This window comes from Passer domesticus, chromosome 9, assembly GCF_036417665.1.
Source record: "Passer domesticus isolate bPasDom1 chromosome 9, bPasDom1.hap1, whole genome shotgun sequence".
In the NCBI taxonomy this organism is placed as follows: Eukaryota; Metazoa; Chordata; class Aves; order Passeriformes; family Passeridae; genus Passer; species Passer domesticus.
Window position 1 is genome coordinate 35,186,846 of NC_087482.1, and position 24,247 is coordinate 35,211,092.

Below are 24,247 nucleotides of genomic sequence, written 5' to 3' on the forward strand. Positions count from 1 at the left end.
ATTGAAGTCAGACCCCACACATTATTTAAAAGCGACAAGATGTTCATATTTTGGCACTTTGAAACCTCAGCCAGCATGGAAGTGACCTCTCCCCCACTCTGAACAGCTTTCAGCTGCGATGCCATCCATACAGATTTGTACAGGACAGGGTACTTTAAGAGCATTGTCCAACTTGAGAACACCAGACAAAGTTCAGGTTTCCTGAGAAGCTCTAAGAGTGCACAAACTGATCTCAAGGAAATGAACACGCTGCAGGTCAAGCAGCACAACTCTGGGGGTTACAGGACAGGAAGGGTCTGTACAGATCTCTGCTCTCTCAAAAATGTCCAGTGGCCATTAACAGCCCATGTTTGTACCTCAGTTTCCCCATCTGTATGAGAGGATATTTCACAAGCTCTGCTGTAGGTGTGCAGCCAGTTTATTAATGTCTGTTTGGGTCTGCACAGCTACAGACTGAAGGTGCTGCAGAAAAATGAAGTACGAATAACCAGACATCAAATCAGCAAAAACTAATTCAACAAATTCTGGGATTTAAGCCAACTTTGTAACATGTCACATTTTAAAATCAGCCAGTCCCACATGTGATAAAGCACACTTCTAACCCTCAGCAAAGCCATCCTCAAATTCCAGAACAACTCTACTCATCAGAATTACTCTGCAATAAGGAATGGTACAAATTCATCTGGGTCTTTCTCATTTCTCATGTGACCATCATCATCCTCCTCTGTGAAGGAGGAAAACTGGGACAGAATAGCTATGGAAATGAGTCTAATTAGATGCATGCTTTAACTCACTGTATTGTTCAACATGTAACCATCACTAATTTTTTTTAAATAAAAAATTATTAACATAGCTACTTATTTATTTGAGGGTTATCCCATTCAATTTAATGGGCTACCACTGCCATTCAATAGAAGCAGAAATTAGTAAGACAACCTCAAAGTTCTGGTGAAGTTAGTCATGTATGTCACTGATTTCTCAGAACTGCCATCAGTAAGAAGCTGAGCTGCACATTGTAGGCATCTTTGTGTGTAAACATCAAGTCACAGAATGAAAGCACATGCAAATTATTTATGAGTTCCTGAAGACAGACCCAGTGTTCCAACCACTCAGATTGCATCTACCTTTCTTTGAGACCAGGTCTGAGCTGCACACTCCTCTCAGCCAGTGCTTTCCTAGAAGGCGATGCGACACCTCCTGAGCAGCTCTGGAGCAGACGAGGTTACAGCATGGTCAGGAAAGCTCCCTGGGGATGTCAAGAAGGCTAAGCTAACCTTCTGAGATCCATATAAACAAACAACTGAACATGGAGAGCCTTGAACCGAGGGACTGCTGTTTATCTAACCCCTGAACTGCAGAAGACATCAATCCCTGCCTTATTAAAGAAATGCATACGCTAGCCAGACATGCCTGCTTGATCAGCTCTCTCCCATTCACAGCTTCTCCAGGGTCGGAGGAAGTTTCAACAGGGCCTGTTCCATAAATAAAATCCTTCTGGCTGGCAATAGCTGAATTGTATTAAGACTGGCTCAGACAGCTTCGATTAGAAATAATTGGCAGGGGTGGACTGAAATACCCTCCATCAATTTGCTCACAGATGGTCTCTTCCTCCTTTTCCTCCCCAAGCCAATTCTACCTGGTTCAGTGAAAGTAGCAGGGAATCCATGACATGGATGCTTCCACTTATTCTGTGTGTAATTCATGTATGTGTGTCCTGAAATCAAAACCTAGTATCTAATATAAGAGTAAAAGCTTTAAATACAGAGGCAATCAACAGGTCTTTAACAGAAGATTCCCAACCCTCAGAAAGCAAACCCGGGAAACTTCAGAGTCTGAATAACACAGATCCCTCCCCATGTTTACAAGATTTCTTTCATTTCTTAGCCACCCGAAAAGCAATCATTTGTGTATACTACAAATCCATCCTTTCTTTATAATGATTAGAGAAAATAAGGTTATTCAACCAAACTCATTTGCAAAACTCTACAGTATAGTCTTCTTACAAGAATCAGTATTTATTAAAGCTCAAAATCTTACAGAGAAACAACATTTAAAATCTGTTGTTAATCTACCTATAATTTTTACCAAATGCCAAATAAAACTTTTTTCCTGTGCTTATAAGAAATAAATTCTAAAAGAGACTCACTCCTGCTTTTGCTGCAGCATACATTTACTCTGAAATCTAATCACATATTTAAGACTAAACACTAGTGAATTGCACAATGATCAACTGAACAGAAATAGTCAAGTTGTAGTATTTTCACAGATGTGAGAAATTAATTTGATTTTTCACAGGAATAAATTGTCAAATATTAAATTATATACATATTTTAGTATTTTCCCAAAAAACTTTCTATTTGGCCTTGGTCAATGGAAAAATATTCTTAAAAATATTCAACTTCTCTTAAAAGGAAGAGTAGCTTAACAGAGAGCCTGGGTCAATAAACCCAAGCTTAAATTTCACTTCAAGTGAAAAATAAAAACACTGATAATTTACTGAATAAGTCAATCTTTCTCTGAATGTGCACAATTTCAAGACAGGAAAATAAAACCCACAACTAAATCCAATTACATTATGTCCTCAAATTACTCACTTCAGAGTATAACAAGGAAAATATTAAGAAAAACTAGGGGAAAAACGTCTGGGATTGGGGAAGCAGGCATCAATTTCCACATGAACTCCAAAGGGACTATAATCTTTGAACATCTGAGGAGGAGGTACTTGTGAGAACAATCCATTGTAATGAGCCATGAAAAGAAAATCCCCAGTTCATGATATACAGCCTGCTCTCCTGTCAGCAGCAACTTGCATTCTTTAGCACATTTTCAGTCCTCAAAAAACATCTTCTTTCTCTTATGCCTGGCACATGCTGCTTGGCACAGCCCATGTTACCATTGTGGGAGCTTGGAAGGTAATTCATTGCAATCATAAAGAAAACAAATGCATATTCTGCAGGCTGCATTCATGTTGTGATACCAGCCCTGATGAGCTCATACTCCAGCAGGCAAACAGCCCCTTGCCTAACACATCCCTGCATCAGGTGGCTGTATTAGGGACAGAGAACTGTTCTTTCACAGACAGAAAACTGAGGTAAACAAGTGCACTGAGGAGTAAATACATACCTGGCAGCAAACTTGTACTGAATTAAAAATCCTCAGGTGCACAGCAAAAAGCCTGCACCACACAAACAATGTTCTTCATACAAATACAGTGACAGTTTATGATGGAACAACAAAGTAATCAAAGGGATGGCACAGGTCCATCTTCTTGGTTCAGGGTTCTGCATATATATATATATATATATATATATATATATATATCCACACACACACATCTATATTCATATATACACACATATATACATATCTATACACATACACACACATATATCCCATTAAAAAATACCCTAAAAAGCAGCAGAGGCTGCTCTGGGTTGTGTGGGGAAGATCAGGGGATGGGGCTGCAGAAGTGAGAAAAGGCAAGTGGCCAAACAGAGAGGGAATTGAGTGGGAAGGGGAGAGTAGAAATGGATTAGGGTAAAACATAAAAAAAAAAAACAAAAACAAAACAAAACAAATCAAACTGGGTAACTCATCAGTTGTAATAGAAAAGAACAGGTTTTCTGAATCACTTAATTGTCTTTATTTGCTAATCTGGAATAGTTGAGGGGGATGAAGGGAAATCGGTGAGGAGAATTGAGGGCTTAGAGGTTTAAAAAAATATTGTCATAAAACACACAGCACAAAAGCATGCAATATGGAGTTCTTTAGATTGAAGTTACAACTTCAGAAAGACTTTTCTAAGCAGGATGATGGTCTTCTCTACTTTTCCTATAACTTTTATTCCATGTATTAAGTATTTTTTAAAGTATTTTTTGCAATTTTCTTTTCAATGCAGTAATACTGTAGCTACAGGCAGGAAATGCTTTTGTTGCTTATGTATAACATTATACAAAATCATGTCACAGCAGAGCCCCCCCTATGAAAACAGGTCTATTGAAGCTCCAGTTATTTCCTATTCTTTATTAAACACTCAAATTCCTTTGTGAAAACACAAACCAAAGACTCCTTTACACAGACTTCCTTGAAATCAATGCACACTATTAAGAACAACTATTTTTTTTTGTCCCCAAACTCAAAACATGGATCAGGCTCTCAAGGTTAACGTCCTTGTCACACAACAGTTCTCATACACGGTGCACTGGCCACTGTTCGAGTCAATACTTCAAATACTCTACAATTTGCAAACCACAAAGCTCTATGCCTCCAGGAAGCCCCCGTGGTGTATGTTTTTACTCAGACTTCAAAAAGCTATCAGAACAAACACTGGTGGAAAGGGAAGGTGAAAGGCCCAGGGGATGAATGATCAAAATCAAGTAAACGAGCACAAACAGTTTACAGAAAAGGAGAGAAATCTCATGGCAAGGGGGCAACCTGAATGCATGAGTGACCCTTGTGGAGACTTAAGAAGATCAAAGTTATGTAAAGGCTTGTAGCCTAAGTATTTTCCACCCAAATCCTGCAAAGCCATGAGTGAGAACTGCAACATCCAAAAACTAGCATCCCATTTTGCACACAAGAAAGCCAAAATAAAGATGAAGGAAATAATTCCTTCTCTGATATTGTACAAATAAACTACAGACCTGGGAACACAAAATTTGGATTCATGGCTTCCACTTTCTTTCTCTATGTAAAGAAGTGGGCTCTTGGAGGAAGCTGCCCACTAGAAATAGGACAGAGCAAGTTCCTCCTGACCAGCTCATCCTGAAACCCTTGGTCCACCTGTCTAGAAAGTATTTCTGTCATCTCTCACCAAAAAACGTAACCCTTCAAAGTAAAACTCCACCTAAAACACCAATAGAAGCAACTACAAATTGTGTATATCCCCTGCATATTTTTTTGGAGAATTTCAGGATCATTTTAAAAAGACCATATTTGGGCAGTTTGGTCATGTACCTGAATTCCTCACATTTAGCTGTACTGACATCAGCTAAGCCCTCAGCAAGAAAAAGGGCCCTTCCTTCCCAGAAGGACAGTGCTTAACTGAGCAGCAGTAAACCCACAGACATTTTTATGATGTTTTGTAACTCTTCAGAAGAAACTGCATTTTGTTCCTTCTGTACATTTTCCCAAGGCACTCACTGAAGCATCCCAAACTTGCAAAGTGCAAGTATATGAGAAAAAAGTTTTAAAAAAAATTTTAAAAAATCCTATTTGTTCTAGGAGATACAAGATATTACCAAATTATTATTTTTGATGCTCTAAGGTTGCTCAGCCAAACTGTACAGACACAATAAAACCACTATTAGTTATGTTCTTTTTCAAGAAAAAGTTTTCATATTTAAAATTACAGCGTGTACTGAATTTGCAAAATGAAACACCTAAAAAAGACAACAACAAAAAACCAGACAGAAGGTAGCACATGCATCCTGCTCTTGTTTGCAGGATGTGTGGTACATTAAACTTCTCTACTATTTCATGAAAGTAAGAGCAACTGTGTTGTTCCATGCCTTGTTTTAATCCAAACTGTTTAAAACTTCAACAGCATAAATCCAATGAAGTCAAAATTAAAATAAGAATTTGGTCTGCAAGAAACAGGACAACTGGGTGGTAGTGACTGTGCAAGGCATCTCCACTTTAAAATGAAATATATCCAAAATAAAAATGCACCAGAAATTTTAAAACCTGAATATGGTTCTATTCTGAAATTGTGGTTATAGAACCATCACATAGGGTAGGATTGCTTTTACAGGGGAAATAAACTTGCTCAGTTTCTAATTTTGAATACTTAATTTTGCCTCCCACACACATGTTGGATTTTTTCCTCTTTTTTTTTCTTCAAAAAGGTAACCTTCAGTAAAGGAGCCCCACTGAACAAAGGATTTCCTAAGCAGGTGAAGCAAGACTCACGACAGCCCAGTGGGCAGCTGACATAACAGCAGCATGGAGCCAAGAGGTGTTAGATAATTTGGAAATGGTGCCCAAGGAAGGGTGATGTGATGGCAAATGCAAGCACAGAACAAGCACAGGCAAATGGAGCAGCCTGTTTGGCCACGTCCCCTGCAGACGTGCCCTGCCAGGGAGCTGCACTGGGCCATGGGCTCCAAGAGCTTACAGCTGCTGCTACAATTATTCAAAATTCAGCAAAGTAACAGCCCTAAATGTGCAAGATGCTTATTTTCTCCCAGGGAATGCAACTTTTCACAACAACTACATTCCCCCAAAATAACAAAGCCTGGATTAACTGGAAAGACTTACGACCACTAGAGACTCTACACAGAAGTAAGGTTATTATACACAGCAGCATTTCCAGCTCTCAGTTTTACCACGAATCTCAAGATAAGTGCACCTCTTTTGAAATCCCAGATCCTAAAAACATGCAACTGAGTGCAAATCTCAGTTTGTTTAATTTATGTATCTAGTTCTTGTGGCTTAGGAGAATCTTATATATGACCTGAGTTTATCTAAGAAAAGAAACAATCTTTACAGATTTTTTTTTTTCCTTTTAATAAAAGGGGGGCTTACTATCATGAGTACTTTGGACAGCTGACTTCCAATGTCACTGCCAATTGAAACAACAACTGCTCAGTTTCAAAAATACTTGTAAAAACCCACAGTCGTCTCCCAAGCTCTTCCCACACTATCAGATCCTGATTTTATCCTCAAATTAAGATAGATAAATTCTATTATAGCATCTTTCTATTTTGCAGCAGGGATTTGAAACTTAATTTCAGGATAACCAGTAGAGCAGTTGCTGTTCTTGGAGGCAAAAAAGGAAACTTAATTAGAATGTACTTGGAGCAGACTATTTTGGCAGCTCAGTTCCCAATGGCCCCCATCTGCAGAGGGCACTCTCAGGCACAGAGCTAGACTGGATTTTCCCTTCAGCCCTTCCTTTCAAGAGCTCACAATATTGCAGCACTAGAACATCCACAGGTCAGAAAAAAATCACCTCTACCTTGCACATCCCCCTACAGAAACCTGAAAATGCTGCTAGAAATATTTGAGGGCAAACCAAGCTGTCAGTGGCATCCGACTTCAGGGACCAAGAAAGATGGGCAGATGAATAAAGAACAGAAGCAAACAGGAGAGAGGTGAGAGCATTAGCAAAAACTTAGTCAAGGTGAAGAGAGGCTCAATGGAGATTGGAAGCAAGCAAGAAAAGAAAATTGATTACTAAGAGGGGTTTCTTTTGGTTGTGGGTTATGCATATTTTTTTTTCTTCCCCAAGTGGTAGAATCAGTATAAGTTAAGATACCCTATGGTCAAACAAATCCCATCTGTTGGAAGTATTTTTATTTACTTAATAGGATTTTTTCCCATAAATAGCACAAATAATTGATTTAATATTTACAGCAGGACTCCAGTAAAATGCAAAAAAATAAAGGAGTTGATTACTCACTGCGGAGAAAAAAATCCCTCAGTACAGGACAACAGGTCAGTTACAAAGCATCACCAAAATCAGCAAAGTTTCCTTGTGTGTGTCAGTGTGGGGAATGCAATGACTGAATTAGGCCTGGTATCATAATGCATCAAGGGAGAGCTAATTAAGATTTTTTTTATATATCTGAAGTTCTAAATGCTTAACTTCACCACACTGTCTTTATAGACTGAGGCAGCACCTACATCCTTACTGCTTTTCACATAGGCACAGTAAGCTCAGAAAAACATGCTCTGCTGAGACGTACAGAAACAATCTGAACATGAACCCAAAGGCAGCAAAGCCCAGAGTGAAAGCTCAGTTTGCTTTGGGGCTGAGCTCACACTTGTACAAGTCTGAGGTGCTTTGCTACTCAGGGAAGCAAAAAGGACTCAGAAATGTGGTGCAGAATCACCAATGTTCCTTCTGCTACACTATGGCACTTCCATTAAGCTCCTCTTGCACAAGAATAGAAAGGGTGTGTGGCAGTAAAATAAAAGACCACACTCACTCTTTTCAATGACCCAGAGGATCACTGTGTAGCCCATATTGTACCCAACACAAGGGCTTACACAGGAGCTGGACTCTTTTCTTGCAGACACACTCACATGCTGCTACATCACCTAATGCCTGATAATTCCATAGTCCACATGTGCTTGATGCCAGAAAAACAACCTGCTGGACAGATACTCCAATGGAAACTTCAAATCCAGAGTCATAACCTGCCCTGGGAGCAGCATCTGCTCCAGTGTGCAATGACCTGCTGCCTGTGAAACCAGTCTTACTGTCAACACATTCTTCCTTCAGAGCTCTCAGTTCAGAGATTCCATCCTGCAGTTCTGTCATGGCAGACCAGACCAGCATCTCCCAGTCCCATCATGAATGAGGCAGGCAGTTAGTAAGTTGTTATTTCCTTTACTTCTGTTTTCATTCAGAAGGAATGTACACAAATTTTGACTTTGATTCCGCAAGAACTCTCTAAGGTCGATAAATCTGGTTATTCAGCTTCAAAGGTCAGTATGGGCTCACATGACGTCACCACACAAAAGCAGGCTCCATTCCTTCAGGCCAGCCTTTTTGTGCAAATGCAGTACAAATTCCCAGCTCCTATGTGGTCACCAGGACTTCCACATCACTACAGTTTAATCTGCTCAAGAGGGGATCATACAAGGAAGTGATGCCTCTCTGGCAACAACCATTTCCCAGCCTCTGTCCATACTACACCAGCCAACTTGCACAAAAAGGAGAGAAGAAGATTTATGCCTGAAGTACCCCTTAAGGATTTTAGGTTTTGTTTGGTTTAGAGGGTAGGGAAAAAGAGACTGTGAAAGAACAAGCAGAGCTAATCTCCAGCTTTTAAATAAAACACAGCTACACAGATTTCTTTGCCCTTGGGCTTTTGTTTTTCCTCTTGACTGAAATCCTGCTCAGCCTCACCTGATACTGACAGGGATGGCAACCCACCAGACCCTTGCAGCCAACATTTTTTTATTTTCCTTTATTAAAACAGAAGCCAGGCTGGGAAAACAAGGACATTAAATGTGCCTAAATTCCATTTGGCCTAAGAGAAGATTATCCTATTCTAATGCAACACAAGCAAAGAATTCCAAATGTCAAGATCTCCCACAAAAAAGGTATGCTGCTCAGTGACAGGATGTTTAATTATTCTCAGTGCAATGAAAAGGTTTAGGCTGCCCCATTCCTACTGATGTCAGTAAGGAGTGTCCTCCAAATCACAGAGTTAGGAATATGACATTAACTGCAGTCAACCATTTAAAGCTTGTCTCCTGCAATTGTTAAGAAAAACCCAAACCCCTGAAAGTAATATTCCACAAATGCCAGCCACCTTGGAGTGTTGAGACCTACCTGAACAAAGCAACATATGCCTTGAATAGTAATGAAAAAAAATCAAATACCAAAAAAGAATACAATTAAGATAGCTCTTAAGGAGGAGGTTACAGAAGACAATGTGATACACAAATTATTTTACTGTTGTATTTTTCAGTCTTCACATACCTTTAATTTCCCTCATGCTATTTAACCTCCACTCAACTTCCTCATTTAAGTGGAATCCTTAAAATACTGAAAAAAAATTGAATTTCACTTTTAAACCCTCAGTTTTTAACTGGAGTTGAAATCATGCAGAGTAGTGCTGTTCATGTACAGCTCTTGCTTCACAGCTCTCCCAATATGCCATTAAGTACTTTGCAAGCCAGTGGGGGGCCTCATCCAATGAAAAAAGCAGTAAAATACAAAAAGACCAAAGATGCACCAAATCCACAATATACTAAGGGGAAAACATATTTTGTATTTCTACCCTTAATTTCACATGTAAGAATACAAGGAATTCTCAAGAATAAGACACTTGGCTGAATTCTGACCACTGTATGTCATGTTACACCAACACTGCAGGATGCCAGAGGTGCAGTGTCCTGGAGAGGGAGAAGATCTGTGCTGCCCCTTCAGAACAGACTTTTATGGCACCTTCAATCCCTCTTACCCTGACAAGCAGTGGCAACAGTGAAATGGACTTGTTCTCTCAAGTGCAAGGCAAAAAGTTACTGGCAACAAAAGACAAAGTCATAAACCAGTTTGTTTTCACCTGTTTTAAGAAACTTAAAACTCCTGTTATCCTGTATGGCTAAAAAGAACAGACAAGCCACAAAGCCTGCACTCCAATATTCTCATTTTTATCTCTTCTTATGAAAAGTGTCTTTTATTACATTTAAATTTGCTCAATTCAGGAATGTGTTCGGCTTTTAGGAGTGTTAGATATGCACTGCTTCTTTCACATTAAGAAATAAGGTAACTCTAAGTCACATACAGCAATTTTTAGTCAAAAAGAGGAGAATAGCAGTTAGACACATTGCAGTGCCTCAGAAAGGATGAACACTTCACTAGAAATTAGACAGAAAGGAAAGTGAACCATGCCTGAGATATCACACATGCTCCAATTAGATTTAAAAAGTTGCTACATTTTACAATAAACAAGCACATGACAAATGCACTGAGCCAAAACCAAAGAAATGGGTATATCTAAAGTCAATCTTTTAGAAGATGTCAAGACACTCAGCAACAGATCATGGTTTTGCAAACCAAGCACAGTTTTACAGGGTCAGTTCTTGGATAAGAAAGTTACATAAAATTCACAATTAGCACTAAGTTATTCAAATGATTTGCTGAACTTTCCTCTAAATGTCTTACCAACTGGCACAACATTCCTTGGTGCAAGGTATGTTGAAATAAGCTTTTTCCAAAGACTGTCATTGTTAGCCTTTATCTTCTTTAGAATAAGACACTTAAACATACAGTTTTTGCCTCCCAAACTTGCTCTTGAACAATACTCCTCACTCATTTACCCTGTACAGTGTTCCATTTACAAGTAAAACAGCTGCCACACATCGCCCACCTCAGCAAGCAGTGCCCCATCAGTAGCTCGCTCCCTCATCCACACAAAGCATAACTTTAAAAGCAGTGTAGTTCAAATTGCCTTTCAAACCCCTTTTGCTTTTTAAGCAGCTTGTTAAACTACACAAAACTCTCTTGTGAGTTCAGAGATTATGTCCCCCTTTTTATGCATTTGATCATGCAACCAGTCTGGAAAGGAAGCATCATCTTGTCAATTAACAGGCCCTGAAACTTTGCCTTCAGTTAAAGCACAACCAGCTCCACAAACTGAGCCCTACAGAACAGATCTGCCAGCAAATACTTTTTTTTTTAAGATGCTGCTGAAAACATTCTAGAAAGGTCATACTTTTTCAAACAAGCAATAAAAGCATGCCTGGACACAAAAAGAGCAGTGAACTGAAAAATAAATTGTACTTCCACCCACCATCCTACTACCTGTCTGTTTTACCCTGCACTAGAAAAAATCCAGGCAAACTACACATAAATATTGTCAAATTGGAATACATCTTCATCTGCAAAGATGATCTGGCAGTGCAAGACATCTCTGCTAAATAACATCTCTCAACAGTCAAGTTACACTTTTCATGTTATTAAGCTTTGCTTCCACCTCCTTTGGACCACCCTAAGGGATTCCTCTCCGTTATGTTCTTCAAATACTTGTGGATAATAATATCTCCCACTTAGACATCGTTTAGCCAAGTTTCATGCATTTCTTTTCATCTTCTTTCCCTCATAAATCAATCCCTTCAGCCTCTCCAGCATTCTTGCTGCTCTTCCCTGAATTTCTTCCAAAGTACTGACATCTTTCAGCAACTGAGGAACTTCCAATTGCATGCTGTACTCTAGATGTTCTTTTTGTACTCTAAAGAAAGATAATTGTGTCTTTTCAAGAAATATTAATGCTCTAAGCCTGGAATAAATCTAAATCAGGAATTTCATTATTTTGGGTTTTTTTCCAGAATGGATCTGTAATTATCCCTGTTTCACAAAGCAGAAGAGCAGAGAGAAGTAACTGACTTATTGCTGCACACAAGCAGTGCCAGAGTAAGAACAGATCCACGTTCTGCCATTCCCAGCTGAGGTCTGCCAAGTTTCAGCCCACAGATGACACAAGACAAAGTTCCCAGGCTGATCTATGGCAGACACAAGTCATTTCCAAGAGAGTATGGAAGAACACTTGGGGAGCCCAACACTTGCTCATGGTACCAGAGGGACCATGCAGCACCCTAAGATGTGCCATGGCCTATTATTACCTTTAGCAGTCAGGAACAAATCTCTGACACATCTCCTTGGATTTTACTGGCATGGAGAGGTTTGTTTCTAGAACCAGTCACCAGCTATCATCAGGTTAATTAGCTGAACAAGCTAACTCAGTTCTAGGGGTTGACTGGTTTTAAATACGAGAGGACTCATGGACTGCCAGGCTGAGGCAGTACAAGGCAGTTTTCAACCCGGACATTTCCTTTCCTTCCCTCCTACTCCCTGATACATTTTTGAAGGAATCACAGAAAAATAACTTTAGAAAAATTTGAAAAAAGGTCTACCCAAAAAAATATGAAAGAGACTGTAGGAGAGGAGACAAGGATGAAGAATGGGGTGGGGGTAAGGGAAAGAGAAATCCGACCAGCGAAATTTAAAAAAAAAATCAACAACTCACAAACAGGGTGCAGACTCATTAAAAAAGCAACACTGATCTAACAAAGGAATGTGAACTGCAGTTGACTCAAGCAGTATCACAGCAATGGCCCTCCCCCTACACACAAATCTCTGGAACTCTTAAAGAGACACGTTTTTAGGCTATTTCAAATTCTGTGCTTCTTTTCCATTCCTCGACACCCTCAACCTGACTTAATTTAACTTACTGCCTTTTCTTTCCAGACAACAAGAGCACCCAAGTTTGACCCAGACTAAAGCAAAGCAAACTAAGTTGTATTATTCTGCCTACTTTAGAGAGGTATTAAATTCTAGCATTCTGCCACATATTCTTCTCATTGAAAGAATAAACCATAAAGGGTCCTCTGTTTCAAGGTCTGCTGTTGAACATCTGATGAGTGTAACCAAGATTAGATAACGAACACCTTGGTGAAAGGTATCATTTCTTCCCACTAGCTTAATGGACAGAGCAAAATGCCATTATCTAAATCTATATACAATTTTCTTAATGTAACTGCTGGTTGACAATTACAGTTCCTGCTTAAATCCACAAGGGTGCCAGAGACTCCTTTTAAGGCTTCTCTCTGTCCCAGGAAGAGCCATTTCCTCCATCCAAAAATGTAGAAATGGCAATGTAAATGCCATCCTCCTGTTCTTTTTGTTCATCAGATTTTTGCCTCTGGGAGAGAAAAGTTACTAAGAAAGTTACATAACTATACATTTTTAAGCAAGACACCATCTTTATTTTCAGCTTTTCAGCTCTAAAGTCATCTATGCATCATTTCATCACCTACCTAAAGGTACCTCAGTGAATCCCCAAAAATCTTTTCTATACCAGAAAACTAAAAGCAAACACTTATCTGCTGCAATCTTTTTCTTTAACTGTGAAGTGTGATTGCTAATTAGGCTCTCAGAAGCCTTACCTATTTGCAAAATCTAGCATTTGGTTACAAAACTAGAAGTACAGGTAGGATAGAACACGTGAGATATTTTATATAGTCAGAAATTCTTATCCTGTAATAAGAAGAAAGGAAAGTTGCAGAGGGTCAAAATTATAGCAGTTGAATCACACTCTAAATTAAATGGAAAGATAGTCCATCTTCTGCAAGGAATCAGGAAACTTCACCTTTCTCTGAAGATCAATGGCTATGTTGACTGTTTGACTGTTTGCTGCCATAGAACATTGTGATTTCTTTTTGCCACTTGTTCAACAGCAGCAATCTTGCTCATCTCCCTAAGAGGGTGGGGGATTAACTAGTGACAAATGGGCTGAAGACAAAACTGAAATACAAAAGTACTGCCTGGTATCCTTAAAATCTTATCCTGCAATCTGAGTTAAATGCAACACCTATTACTGCCTTTTGAAAAGGTTCAGAACTACTCTCCTGCTGTAAAAGAAGGAGGAAAAAACCCCCAGTAAATGACACTTATAAACTCTACCACCCATAATTTCCCATGCTCTAACCTAAGGAGGCATAAATCCTTCCTGTAATTCACCAGGATGAAAAATACAGTCATATATAATATTATAAAACCAGGAGACACAAGCAATAAAAAAACTCTCAAGATGTCCAAAACCCCATTTATCAAGCAGTTTTTGCTTGAAGGCAAGTTAGGTAATAACATGCAGAACAGACCCAATTTAAGGAACTTGCATCCAATATACTATGTTTAATAAGCAGCCACAGGTAAAAATGATTGCAGGTTTGCTTTCTTTTATTTGTTCAGAAGGGTTCTGGTGCAAATCATACATACATTAAGAGAGGAGAGATTACCACAAACCTCTCTGGGCACAGCATGATTTCTGTGTTAGTGCCACTTAGCAAGAAGTCATTTTGAGACCTGAGTTTGCTCACACAGGGGATGTGGCTTCAGGCCACTCAGTCTCACACTGTAAGTCACAGCCACCATCATGTAATTACAAGAGGTACAGTCCCCACCAGATCACTGCTCCAACTGGGTGTGAGCTGATTTCAAAACTTCAGGGGATCACTGGTAGCACTTCACCTTGCAATATGGAAAGTTCCTCTACACTGGACACAGATTGTTATTAGTTAACTGCTAACACCTACCTGGAATTCGGATTTTGAATTTACCACTTTGTCCAAAACCACCATCTATTATTCCATCTTCTCCTGTAGACAGTTTCACCTTCAGACCCACAAAAATCTGGATGTTTGTTTCCTTTTTGAACAATGAACGACCAATCACACTGTAATCATCCATCACCTGCAAAAAATAAAAAATAGGGATTCGTAACTCCACAAGCTAAAGTGACAAGAAATTATCCATGTTACATGCTAAGTTTGGCAACTTCTACCACTCCACCTCTGACAAACCATTTACCCCTAGATGAGCAAAACTCTGGGTGAGCCATCTAAACTGTTGAGTTTAAGGCAATTTGTGTCTAAAACCATAGAAGATTTTATGCATAGAAGATTATTTCTGCTTCTACCTCCCTTATCAAAATATAAGAATAAAACCTACATAAGAACATCCTGTAAAGATCAGTTAATTAAAATATTTTTTCTGCTTTAAAACCTTTCCATGAAAGTCACTGAAGTACCGACGCTCACAAAAAGTTTATTCCATTATTTATTCTGCAGCTAAGTACATTATCACCTACATAAGCATTCTTTCTCTTAGCTCCAGACCTGCATTCCAACAGCTACACTTCCAAAGAAATGACATAGCTTCTAAATAGAGCCTTTTAAATACTCACCTTTACATACATATTGATTTGTTAAACCAAGAGCCTTATGACCACTGTATCCAATTTTAATTTCAAGGTTTGTAACCCAGTGGGAAGAACCTTTCCAAGTTGAATTGTTAATTAAGCTATCAGGAACAAGAGGCAGTGAGGTTGGTGGGTAAGGCAAGATAAACAACCCTCCCTTAGGCATTACAAAGTATAAGGTGCAGTCAAGTGAGCCTAATCCTGTAGGTGTGAATATCCTTGTACACCCAATGCCTGCAGTTACTCTACCTTGTAGACGCAGAAAGAACATTTATTTATCAGAATAAATATGGGGATATTACTTCAATCTTTCCAAGATTATTTTTTGTGGTAAAAGCTGCAGCTCTTCTTCACATCTCAGGAACCATTTTTAGCTACACCTAAGGGTTGCAAAGACCAAAATGACTTAGAACAGTAAAGAATTCCAATCAGTTCTGAACACTCCCCTTTACTCAGTTTAAATGAACTCAAAATATTGATGACTCAAAATATTTCCAGCTTCTTAAGCAACTGTCCTTCCCTGAAGCCTCCTCCATAAACTATAATGCATATAAAGACTCAAATCCCTAGGATTGTTATTCTTTTGTTACATATATATGCCTCCATTTTAATGCCAATCTCAGGACGGTAGTAAATCTAGCATCAGAAATTTCATTTTTGTTTTATTTTAAACAGAACTTACTTGCTCAGCTATAAAGAGTCTTGAAAGGGCTGTGCAGTATTAGAGAGCACTGGCAGGACCTCCCCCTGTCCCAGCCCAGGTGCAGGATGAGAAATATCTACAGCCCTTCTTGCTTCTGTCACGTTGAGATGACAACAGGACAGGCAGCTCTGCTCTGGGCTGGGTGCAGCCAAGGCTGTGGGCAGAAACACTCAGATGCCTCAACAACATTCACTGCCCAAACTCCTCATCTTTCCCCCAAAGGACACTTTTTTTTTTTTTTTTTTTTTTGGCTGTGTCTGCACTCTCCCACTGCTTCAAAATAGCTTGAGAAGCATTGATGGCAGTATCACTGCTGAGCAACATTCTGGCTTAAATGCAAAACTGAATAATGTCTTTTTCTAGAGCCCCTGATAATAGGTGGAGGTTGAGGGGGGAGATAAGCTTTCAGGCACACTTGCCTTTCTTTGGCTAGACTAGAAGAAAAAGAAGCTGTTAATTCCAACCTGAAGAAGCACTTACATTCCCAAAACCAATTTTTTTTCCAGTTGCAGTGACTGGAGAAATAAAAAACATTACTTCATCCTACAAATCTTTTATTCCTAAAACAAGAATTTTAAAACTGTTCATCTCTCTTGTCCACTGCTGGCTAGTGTTTCTTTCCCCTGTGCTTGAAATACAGATGGTACAATATGCTCCAGGGAGGATCTCTAATATATCTATTCTTTTTGCAGTTATCCCTCAAATAGCACAGGAAGCCAACATTAAAGGCCAACATCTTTCTAAGCATCTTTTATTTTTCCAAGAGCACTTCAAAGTTATCTTTAACTTAATTAAAAATGGAATTACAGGATGAGCAATCATACTAGGCTAGCATGGCTCAGTTTAGAGCCTCCCCAGCAAGGCTGTCAAAAAAAACTCCAGTGACTTCTGTGAACAAGTGTTACAGGCATCAAGTACCTTAGAGTAAACCAGCAATAATAACCTTTAATTGAGTATTAGAACAGAAACAAACTCTATCAGCATTCAGTTATGCCACACTCACTTAAAACCTTAGAATTAAAAAACCCTTATCTTTTATAAAGAAAGGTGTTTTTTAGGGTCTTGCTCTTGTACATTCAGTATAGGAGAGTAACCAAGGACTCCAGCTGTGCTGTTCTTTTCACTCTAATGGTCACAGAATCACGGGGTTGGAAGAGACCTCTAAGATCAAGTCCAAGTCATGCCCTAACACCTCATCTAAACCATGGCACTGAGTGCCACATCCAGTCTTTTTTTAACCACATCCAGGGATGGTGACTCCACCACCTCCATGGGGAAGACAATTCCAGTAGTTTTTTACAGCAAGAATGATAAAGTTTTTCCTAGCATCCAACCTATATTTCCCTTGGTGCAGCTTAAGACTGTGTCCTCTTGTTCTGGCAGTGCTGCCTGGAGAAAGAGACCAACCCCCACCTGACTGCAACCACCCTTCAGGGAGCTGTAGAGAGTGATAAGGTCACATCTGAGTCTCCTTTTCTCCAGTCTGAGCACCCCCAGCTCCTTCAGTCATTCCTCCCAGGGTTTGTGTTCCCAGCCTCTCTCCAGCCTCGTTGCCTCCTCTGGATACACTCCAGTGTCTCAATGTCCTTCCCAAAATGAGGGGCCAGAGCTGGACACAGCACTCAAGGTGTGGCCTCACCAGTGCCAGGTACAGGGGAAGGATGACCTCCCTGCTCCTGCTGGCCACTCTATTCCTGATCCAGGCCAGGAGCCATTGGCTTTCTTGGCCACCAGGGCACACTGCTGGCTCATGTTCAGCCAGCTGTCACCAGCACCCCCAGGTCCCTTTCTGCCTTGGCACTGTCCAGCCATGTCACCCCAAGCTTATAACATTGCAGGGGGTTATTGATTATTTTGTGGCCAAAATGCAGGACTCAGCACTTGGACTTATTAAACTTCATCTTATTGGACTCTGCCCATCCATTCAACCATTTCAGGTCTCTCTGCAGAGCCCTCCTCCCTTCCAGCAGATCAACACAGGCTCCCAGCTCAGTGTCATCTGCAAATTTACCAATGAAAGACTCAATCCCCTCACCCATGTCATCAATAAAAACATTAAACCGAACCGGCCCCAGCACAGATCCCTGAGGGACACCACTGGTGACTGGCTGCCAGCTGGATTCAGCACCATTCACCAGCACTCTCTACGTCCCACCAGTTTTTAACTCAACTTGTTAAAACAAAAATCCCTCGTTTAACCAATGAATACGTTCTGTAGGTATCACCATGATTCCTTGGGCATCTCTACAGGCCATTAGAAAAAAAAAACACTTTAGTAGTGCTGAGATAATAAGTGATCAGTGACTTGCCTGACTGGCTGTTTGGAATAAAACCTCAATGACCTGAAGTCTCTGTCTCACGCACTAAATACTACACACCCCATCCTGTGCCATCCTTGCCCTCCAGTGAGCCTATCACCAATTTATCCCTGACAAAGACAAAATAACTAGAGATTGCCTGTCCTAACAGGAACTAAGATAACTGGATCAGTCTTTGCATTAAAATAAATGAGTGTAGCAGAGAATTGCTATGAAGGAAAGCTCATTTTCTCAACTTTAAGACTGCATTAGAAAATAATAAAAGAAAAAGAAAAATTATATTTTTGGTTTAGCTTTGCTTTGTAAAAAGGGAAAGAAATGCATGTTGTTCTCTCTAACTGAAACTCAACACTTCCAATTACTTTACCAGCAATTTACCTCCAATCGTGGGATTTTAAGTTAATCCCCTTTGAGTTCTCAGAACATCTACAATGGCAATCACTTTGCCTATTAGCTGAACAGCCTTTCGGGAGAGCTTTCTGCTTTTCTCTCAAACACTCTTTCTTTTGGTATAAAATATTATGAACTTACAAAGCCAAACACCACAAAGACAGTAAGGGATCCGCAGTCTGCTCTGGAGCAGCAGCAAGGGGCCTAGCAATGAGGGCAGACTAATTTTATTAACTTCAGGGAAACTTCAAAAAGCTTTAGGGCTTTAATGCCAGACAGAGACGACCCCAAAAGTCAGTTTAAGTGCTGCATAAACAAAGGATTAGGGCAAGAAAAAGCTGAAGGCTCCTTGCATTTCTTGTTTATATTGTCATATGACCTAGTAGGAGTGGGAGAGGGCTGCCTCTCTGACTTTAATCCCCCATGGTGTACAGTGGCGTTTCAGTTCACTGACCTACATTACGATAATATTTTTTTAAATTTATGGGCAGAGGTGCAGTATCAAACTCACTTAAGGACGTTGAAAAAAGAAAAGGGGCAGGACGGGAAAAATACCCAGAAGAGAAATTTTCTGGCTGGTATAGTCTCCCCCTCTCACTTAGGTTAGATCAGCAGCTTAGAAAAGGATTTCAAGTTCAAAGGGAATGTCTCTGTTACTCTTGTTTTATGGCTTAGACCAGAGGACACAATAGCACTGAGTTTATGAAATATCCCTTCCCACTTGGCTTTTGTGTTTGCACAAAAAAAAGTAAACAGTGCTTTATAACTGTAGGTGAAGTATGTGCATCTCTGGCACATAACCCTTGTGCTGAAACCAAGAAGTTAGCATAAAAAAAATAACCAACTTGCACTCCTCATCTCTTCAGTCTTACCCTGCCTTAGACTGTTTGCAAAACCACAGTTCACATTAAGTGTTGGAATTCAGTGCAAACCATAGTATTAATTCCAAGGAAAAACAAACTCCAGGATGCCCCTTTGAGCAGGACAGCAAGTTCTACTGTCCAGCCTGTTAAACAAGCCTCCTTTTTAGGATAATTTAAAAATAACTGTCACCTGAACACCTTCTCAAACAATCCATCACACATATTTTGAGAGCATATAACTCTCATCTCTTAATGTATTTGTAGGGAAAAAAAGTGGATCAGAACAGAAACACACAAGGAAAAAAAGTGGTACCAGTATGAGAGGAAAATAAGGAAAGGCTTAAGACAAAGTAAAAGCACTGAATATTAAATACTAGAAAAGACAGAAAGAGAAGGAATATTCTTTTCTGATTCAATAAAAAGTTACATGAGTTTAAAAAGAAATTTTTTAAAGGCCTAAGGATTATTCTGAGCAAACTCATAAAAGGTTCATTGGAACTAAAGCAGAAAAACAACAGGAGAGAAAAAAAGAACAAAAAGAACCTGTGACTAATACTGAAAATACAAAGCATTTTTATTACTTTTTTGTACGTCAGAAAAAGTACACTTGAGACATCTTCATCATGATCAGTGACAGCTCATTTATTTCTAGAAAACAGTTTCAAGCACTTTCCATTTCTGGTTCAGAAACGGGAATATTTTTGAGGCTGCAAATTCCTGTTCTCTTTTGAAACAAGTCTTCACACATTGAGAAAATGATGGTACATGAGGCCACGAAAAGGGTGAAGGAGAAAGGAACTGAGAGGATTGCACCAATGACCAAGTTTCCAGCTTTTTTGACTCTGCAAAGACTTTTAGCTTATAGCTGGTTATTGAGAATTAGCTGAACAATTTGGTGCAAAGAATGAATGATTTGGTCAGTCACAGCTTTTCCTCAAGAGCTTACTTAGAGCAGCATAAAGACTTTTCTTTCTGCAACTCCCTCCAGCACTAGAAGCCTTGTGCTTCACATCTCATTACTGCTGTTTTAATGGAAGACAGCACATTAACTTCTCCACATATCCATTAACTTGGTTTTCAGATGCTTGTCCCATCTCTCACGAGCCTATGTTTCTTATACCCAAAAAACATTTTCCTTTCTCTGCCTTTCTGAATAAAGGAACAATTGAGTTTGGGAATATTTAACAAGCAGCCGTAAAATGCTTCTCTCTGCAGAGCATGGTGCCACCAGTTGAGCCTGGTAAAACCCTGCATGGCAGCAAAAAAAAAAAAAAAGTGCTGAGTACTGAATCAGGACAATGAGTGAGAGGTGCACAACCAGACTGCTCTAGGTTCTAAAACCTCTACCAACAGCATTCTCCAGGCACATACAGGGTGCACCTTTATAGAGCAGAGTTTCCTTCATCTCTGTTTAAAGCTTAAAAGACTTGAATCCCAAAACAAACACAGGCACTGAATTCCTGACATGGTCTGAATGAAAACATTAGTTTTACCAAGTCAGAAGAAACTGGTTCATGTCATGATTTCATTTTTTATTAATCTATGCTGCATTCCCATTGTGTGGAAAAAGCAACCTCAACACAAATGGGAAAGTGGAGGCTCAAGACTGTTACTCCATCCTACACCATCCATCTCCAGACCAGCCAGCCCTGGCTTGCTACACAGACTAAAAACCCTGTGATCCTTACTATCCAAGACTAAAAACCAAACCACAAGCTGTTCTGTACACAAGATGGGTTGTGCAGGTCTTGACCTGGCTTTGGAAGCATGACACAGAGAGGACTGCCAAGCTGGAGATGACTCCTCTTCCTGGAGAAGGTTCTGAGCAACCAGGAGGATTGCTGGTGGTACCTCCATGACTTAAAAACACACAGGCAATTTCTTAACTATTTTAAAGTATTTTTAAACTGTGGTGATCTCAGGTTCTTAAATTCTAAACATGCAAAAGGAGACATCAGTGGGACATGGCAAGTTTCATTTGGAACATTGCACAGACCTGGCACATAGCAGGAGGTCAGCTATAGCCACAGTAAGTTAAATTTCTTTCTAAAGGACAGTGCCCACAAATAGCTTGAGGAGAGCAGGGGGGAATGAGGAGCAGAGGCTTACAAAACCCTCACTGGAAGGAGGCAGTAATGACAGGACAGGCCTGGAAAGAGCTGCCTGAAGCAACTGCTGCTGAGGAAGAAGAGAGAACTCTGAAAGACTTGCATTCCCCTCTGAAGACATTCAAATACCCCGAGTCTGTCCCCTGCCCTGAGGATCTCCAACTCCAGTGTGTGGATCTGCTGCCCAAAGCCACCTCCTCTGTCAGGTAACAGCTTCCTTCTGCCATTTGGCTAACAAGGTTTGTGCTACCAAGCCACACAAGCCTATGCTACACTGGATATTTAAAACTGCAGCCTCAGTGAAGGTGCACCGTAAAGGAATGGCTTCAGCAATATGGAGGTTTAGTTTTACTTCATCTTTCGACTTTAAAAATACCTAGGAAATTAAATAACTTAGGTTTTATATGAAAGTAAGTTGCAGAATTGGGCACTTAAGAAGTTAAGAAATGCCAGATGTCCATACAATCTTGTCCCTGTTCCTCTTTGATATGCTCCATGATATAGTCTTAACATGACCACATCCAAAAAAATTTCAGAGGAACCTTGCCTTATTAAGTGCAAAGGGTAGAGGCACAGGGGAACAGAATTAATGTTGCATAAGCAACTGTAAATCTGGTATTTCCTAACTTTCAAGTTCTTGATTTTGCAACCTAAGCAACATTCTTAATTTATTTTTGTATCCAATAAATAAAATGGTGTATTGGTTGCCTTGCTGACAAACTGATTCCCCCACAGGTGACTGTTACACAACCTCAGAAAAATCAAGACCAGCTGTCCACACACTTGCAAGACTCAAAAGCATGTCTGCATTTTAAATTTAATAATGTAAATAATAACCATAGGTGTTACTCAAACCTTGCAAAATTCTACTACCCAGTCACGTGGAGTAAGCCATTCTTTTGCTGGTGAGTGAACAAAACTTTTTTTTCCTATGGGTAAGAAGGCAGATTCTGCAACTTACCTGATACACTTTTATGACCAATTTATTGTACTGTGTTAATCCATATGCTGAATTGGGAAATGTTGGGAAACATCACCATCCTTTTCTCAGCACTGTTTAATAGAAATGGTATTTCTCTTTCACGGGCAGTAAACTCTCCCTTCCCCCCCTAAGCTTCTCAAACTCTTTTACTCAAAAACTAAACAAGAGCCAATAAATGAATGCATCTTTTCTATTCCTATTTAATAGTGCATTTTAACTAGTGAATGTGCTGTGCACTTTTATTCACCTGATTGCCTTCATCTCTGTATTATTACTGTATTTAGCATACCATCAGCAGCCAAGCAGAACCAAACAAACTCATGTTCAGACTTCAAAGCAGGAAAAACAGTAATTGTGGCGTCTGCATGTTTACAGTGGATGATGGAGTGACATCCACCACTTCTCCCAGCTAGAGACACAGAGAGCTCTGCAGACAGCCCAGGTCACTGCTTGTACGTGCAGGCAGCACTCAGATTTCAGAGTTGGCCTTGTTACTCACAGGGTGCCCCTATCAGTCTGCAAACCCCACCTCAGTCACACAGAAAGCACCTGGCTGATGCAGGGTGTTACTGGCATTGCACTGTCACTGCGGATGCAACATTAGCCCTAGTAAGACAATGAAACATCCTACACCTACATAAGTTAGATGGAGGAGTCTAACTATCCAAGGTGGTAAAATGTAATTATCTTCATTCATAGCAGCTCCATGCAACCACTCAACAGAAAATTTACGGGACAGTATTTCTGTCACACATACTTTGAAAACAGTCCATAGGCACAACTCTGAAACAAATTCTGGTATTATGGATATCTGAAAAGGATTAAGTGAAAAAAGTACCAGTGTTGTTTATAAATGACCCACTACCCAGGAATCTTTCCAGTCAGGATTACTCTGGTAGTCCTGTACTAACCTACTGCCTCCCCAGATAAAGGTATACACCACAGAACTGGTCTCATCCCTTAAATGAATCACATCAGATGTTCCTATTCACCCATGGGCAAGTCCATTTCTCCTCCTTTGCACACTCCTTCAGCAGTGTGGTTAAGTGTGTGGCTGAGCTACAACAAACCTGGCGTGTGCTCAGTAACTCAATGTGCTGTTTCCAAATATTGCTCATAGATTTAAAAAACCCACCATTTTCAAGACTGCTGCTTTTGAAAGTGTCTAGTTCCCCAAGGGACAGTCTGGGTCATTCCTGGTCATCAACAAATTTAATACCATTTTCTCACAGTTCCTGTAGTTGTTTACTGGCACTCATCTCCACAATATCCTATACTTCTTCTGAAAGGCAGAAAGATCTGTGAAGTGATGGTGACAAAGACCTTCCCTTGGACCACTCAGGTAATGTACTTGCACTGACAAAGCTCTTCCTATCCTGCTGGAAGAAGAGGAAAGAACCCAACACTTTTAAAAGATGCTGAAAGATAAGCTTTCTCTCTTCCATTCAGGATTCAGAAGAGATGCACTGATAAAGATCTTGATAACTTAGCTTGCTTTCACTTCTTGCTCTTGCAACAATATGTTTCTCCTTGGGGACACTTAGACCACACCAATATGCAAAGAATTAGTAACATGTTGTTATTAAGCAACAGGCATCCCTAGAAACTAAGCATGCTGGCTATATGATGGTCTCAGCCCCCAGGAGAGGAATGGGTACAACAAGA

General features: G+C 39.9%; 1 protein-coding gene across 10 annotated transcripts in view; it reads right to left on the reverse strand.

Annotated features, from left to right (window-relative positions):
- Positions 1-24,247, reverse strand: part of EEFSEC (eukaryotic elongation factor, selenocysteine-tRNA specific) — a 126,620-nt gene that overhangs the window by 26,699 nt on the left and 75,674 nt on the right. For all 10 annotated transcript variants that reach the window (XM_064432705.1, XM_064432701.1, XM_064432697.1 and 7 more), the window contains exon 6: positions 14,554-14,710. In XM_064432705.1, the coding sequence (XP_064288775.1) occupies positions 14,554-14,710 (157 nt within the window). The remainder of the gene's footprint in view (positions 1-14,553; positions 14,711-24,247) is intronic.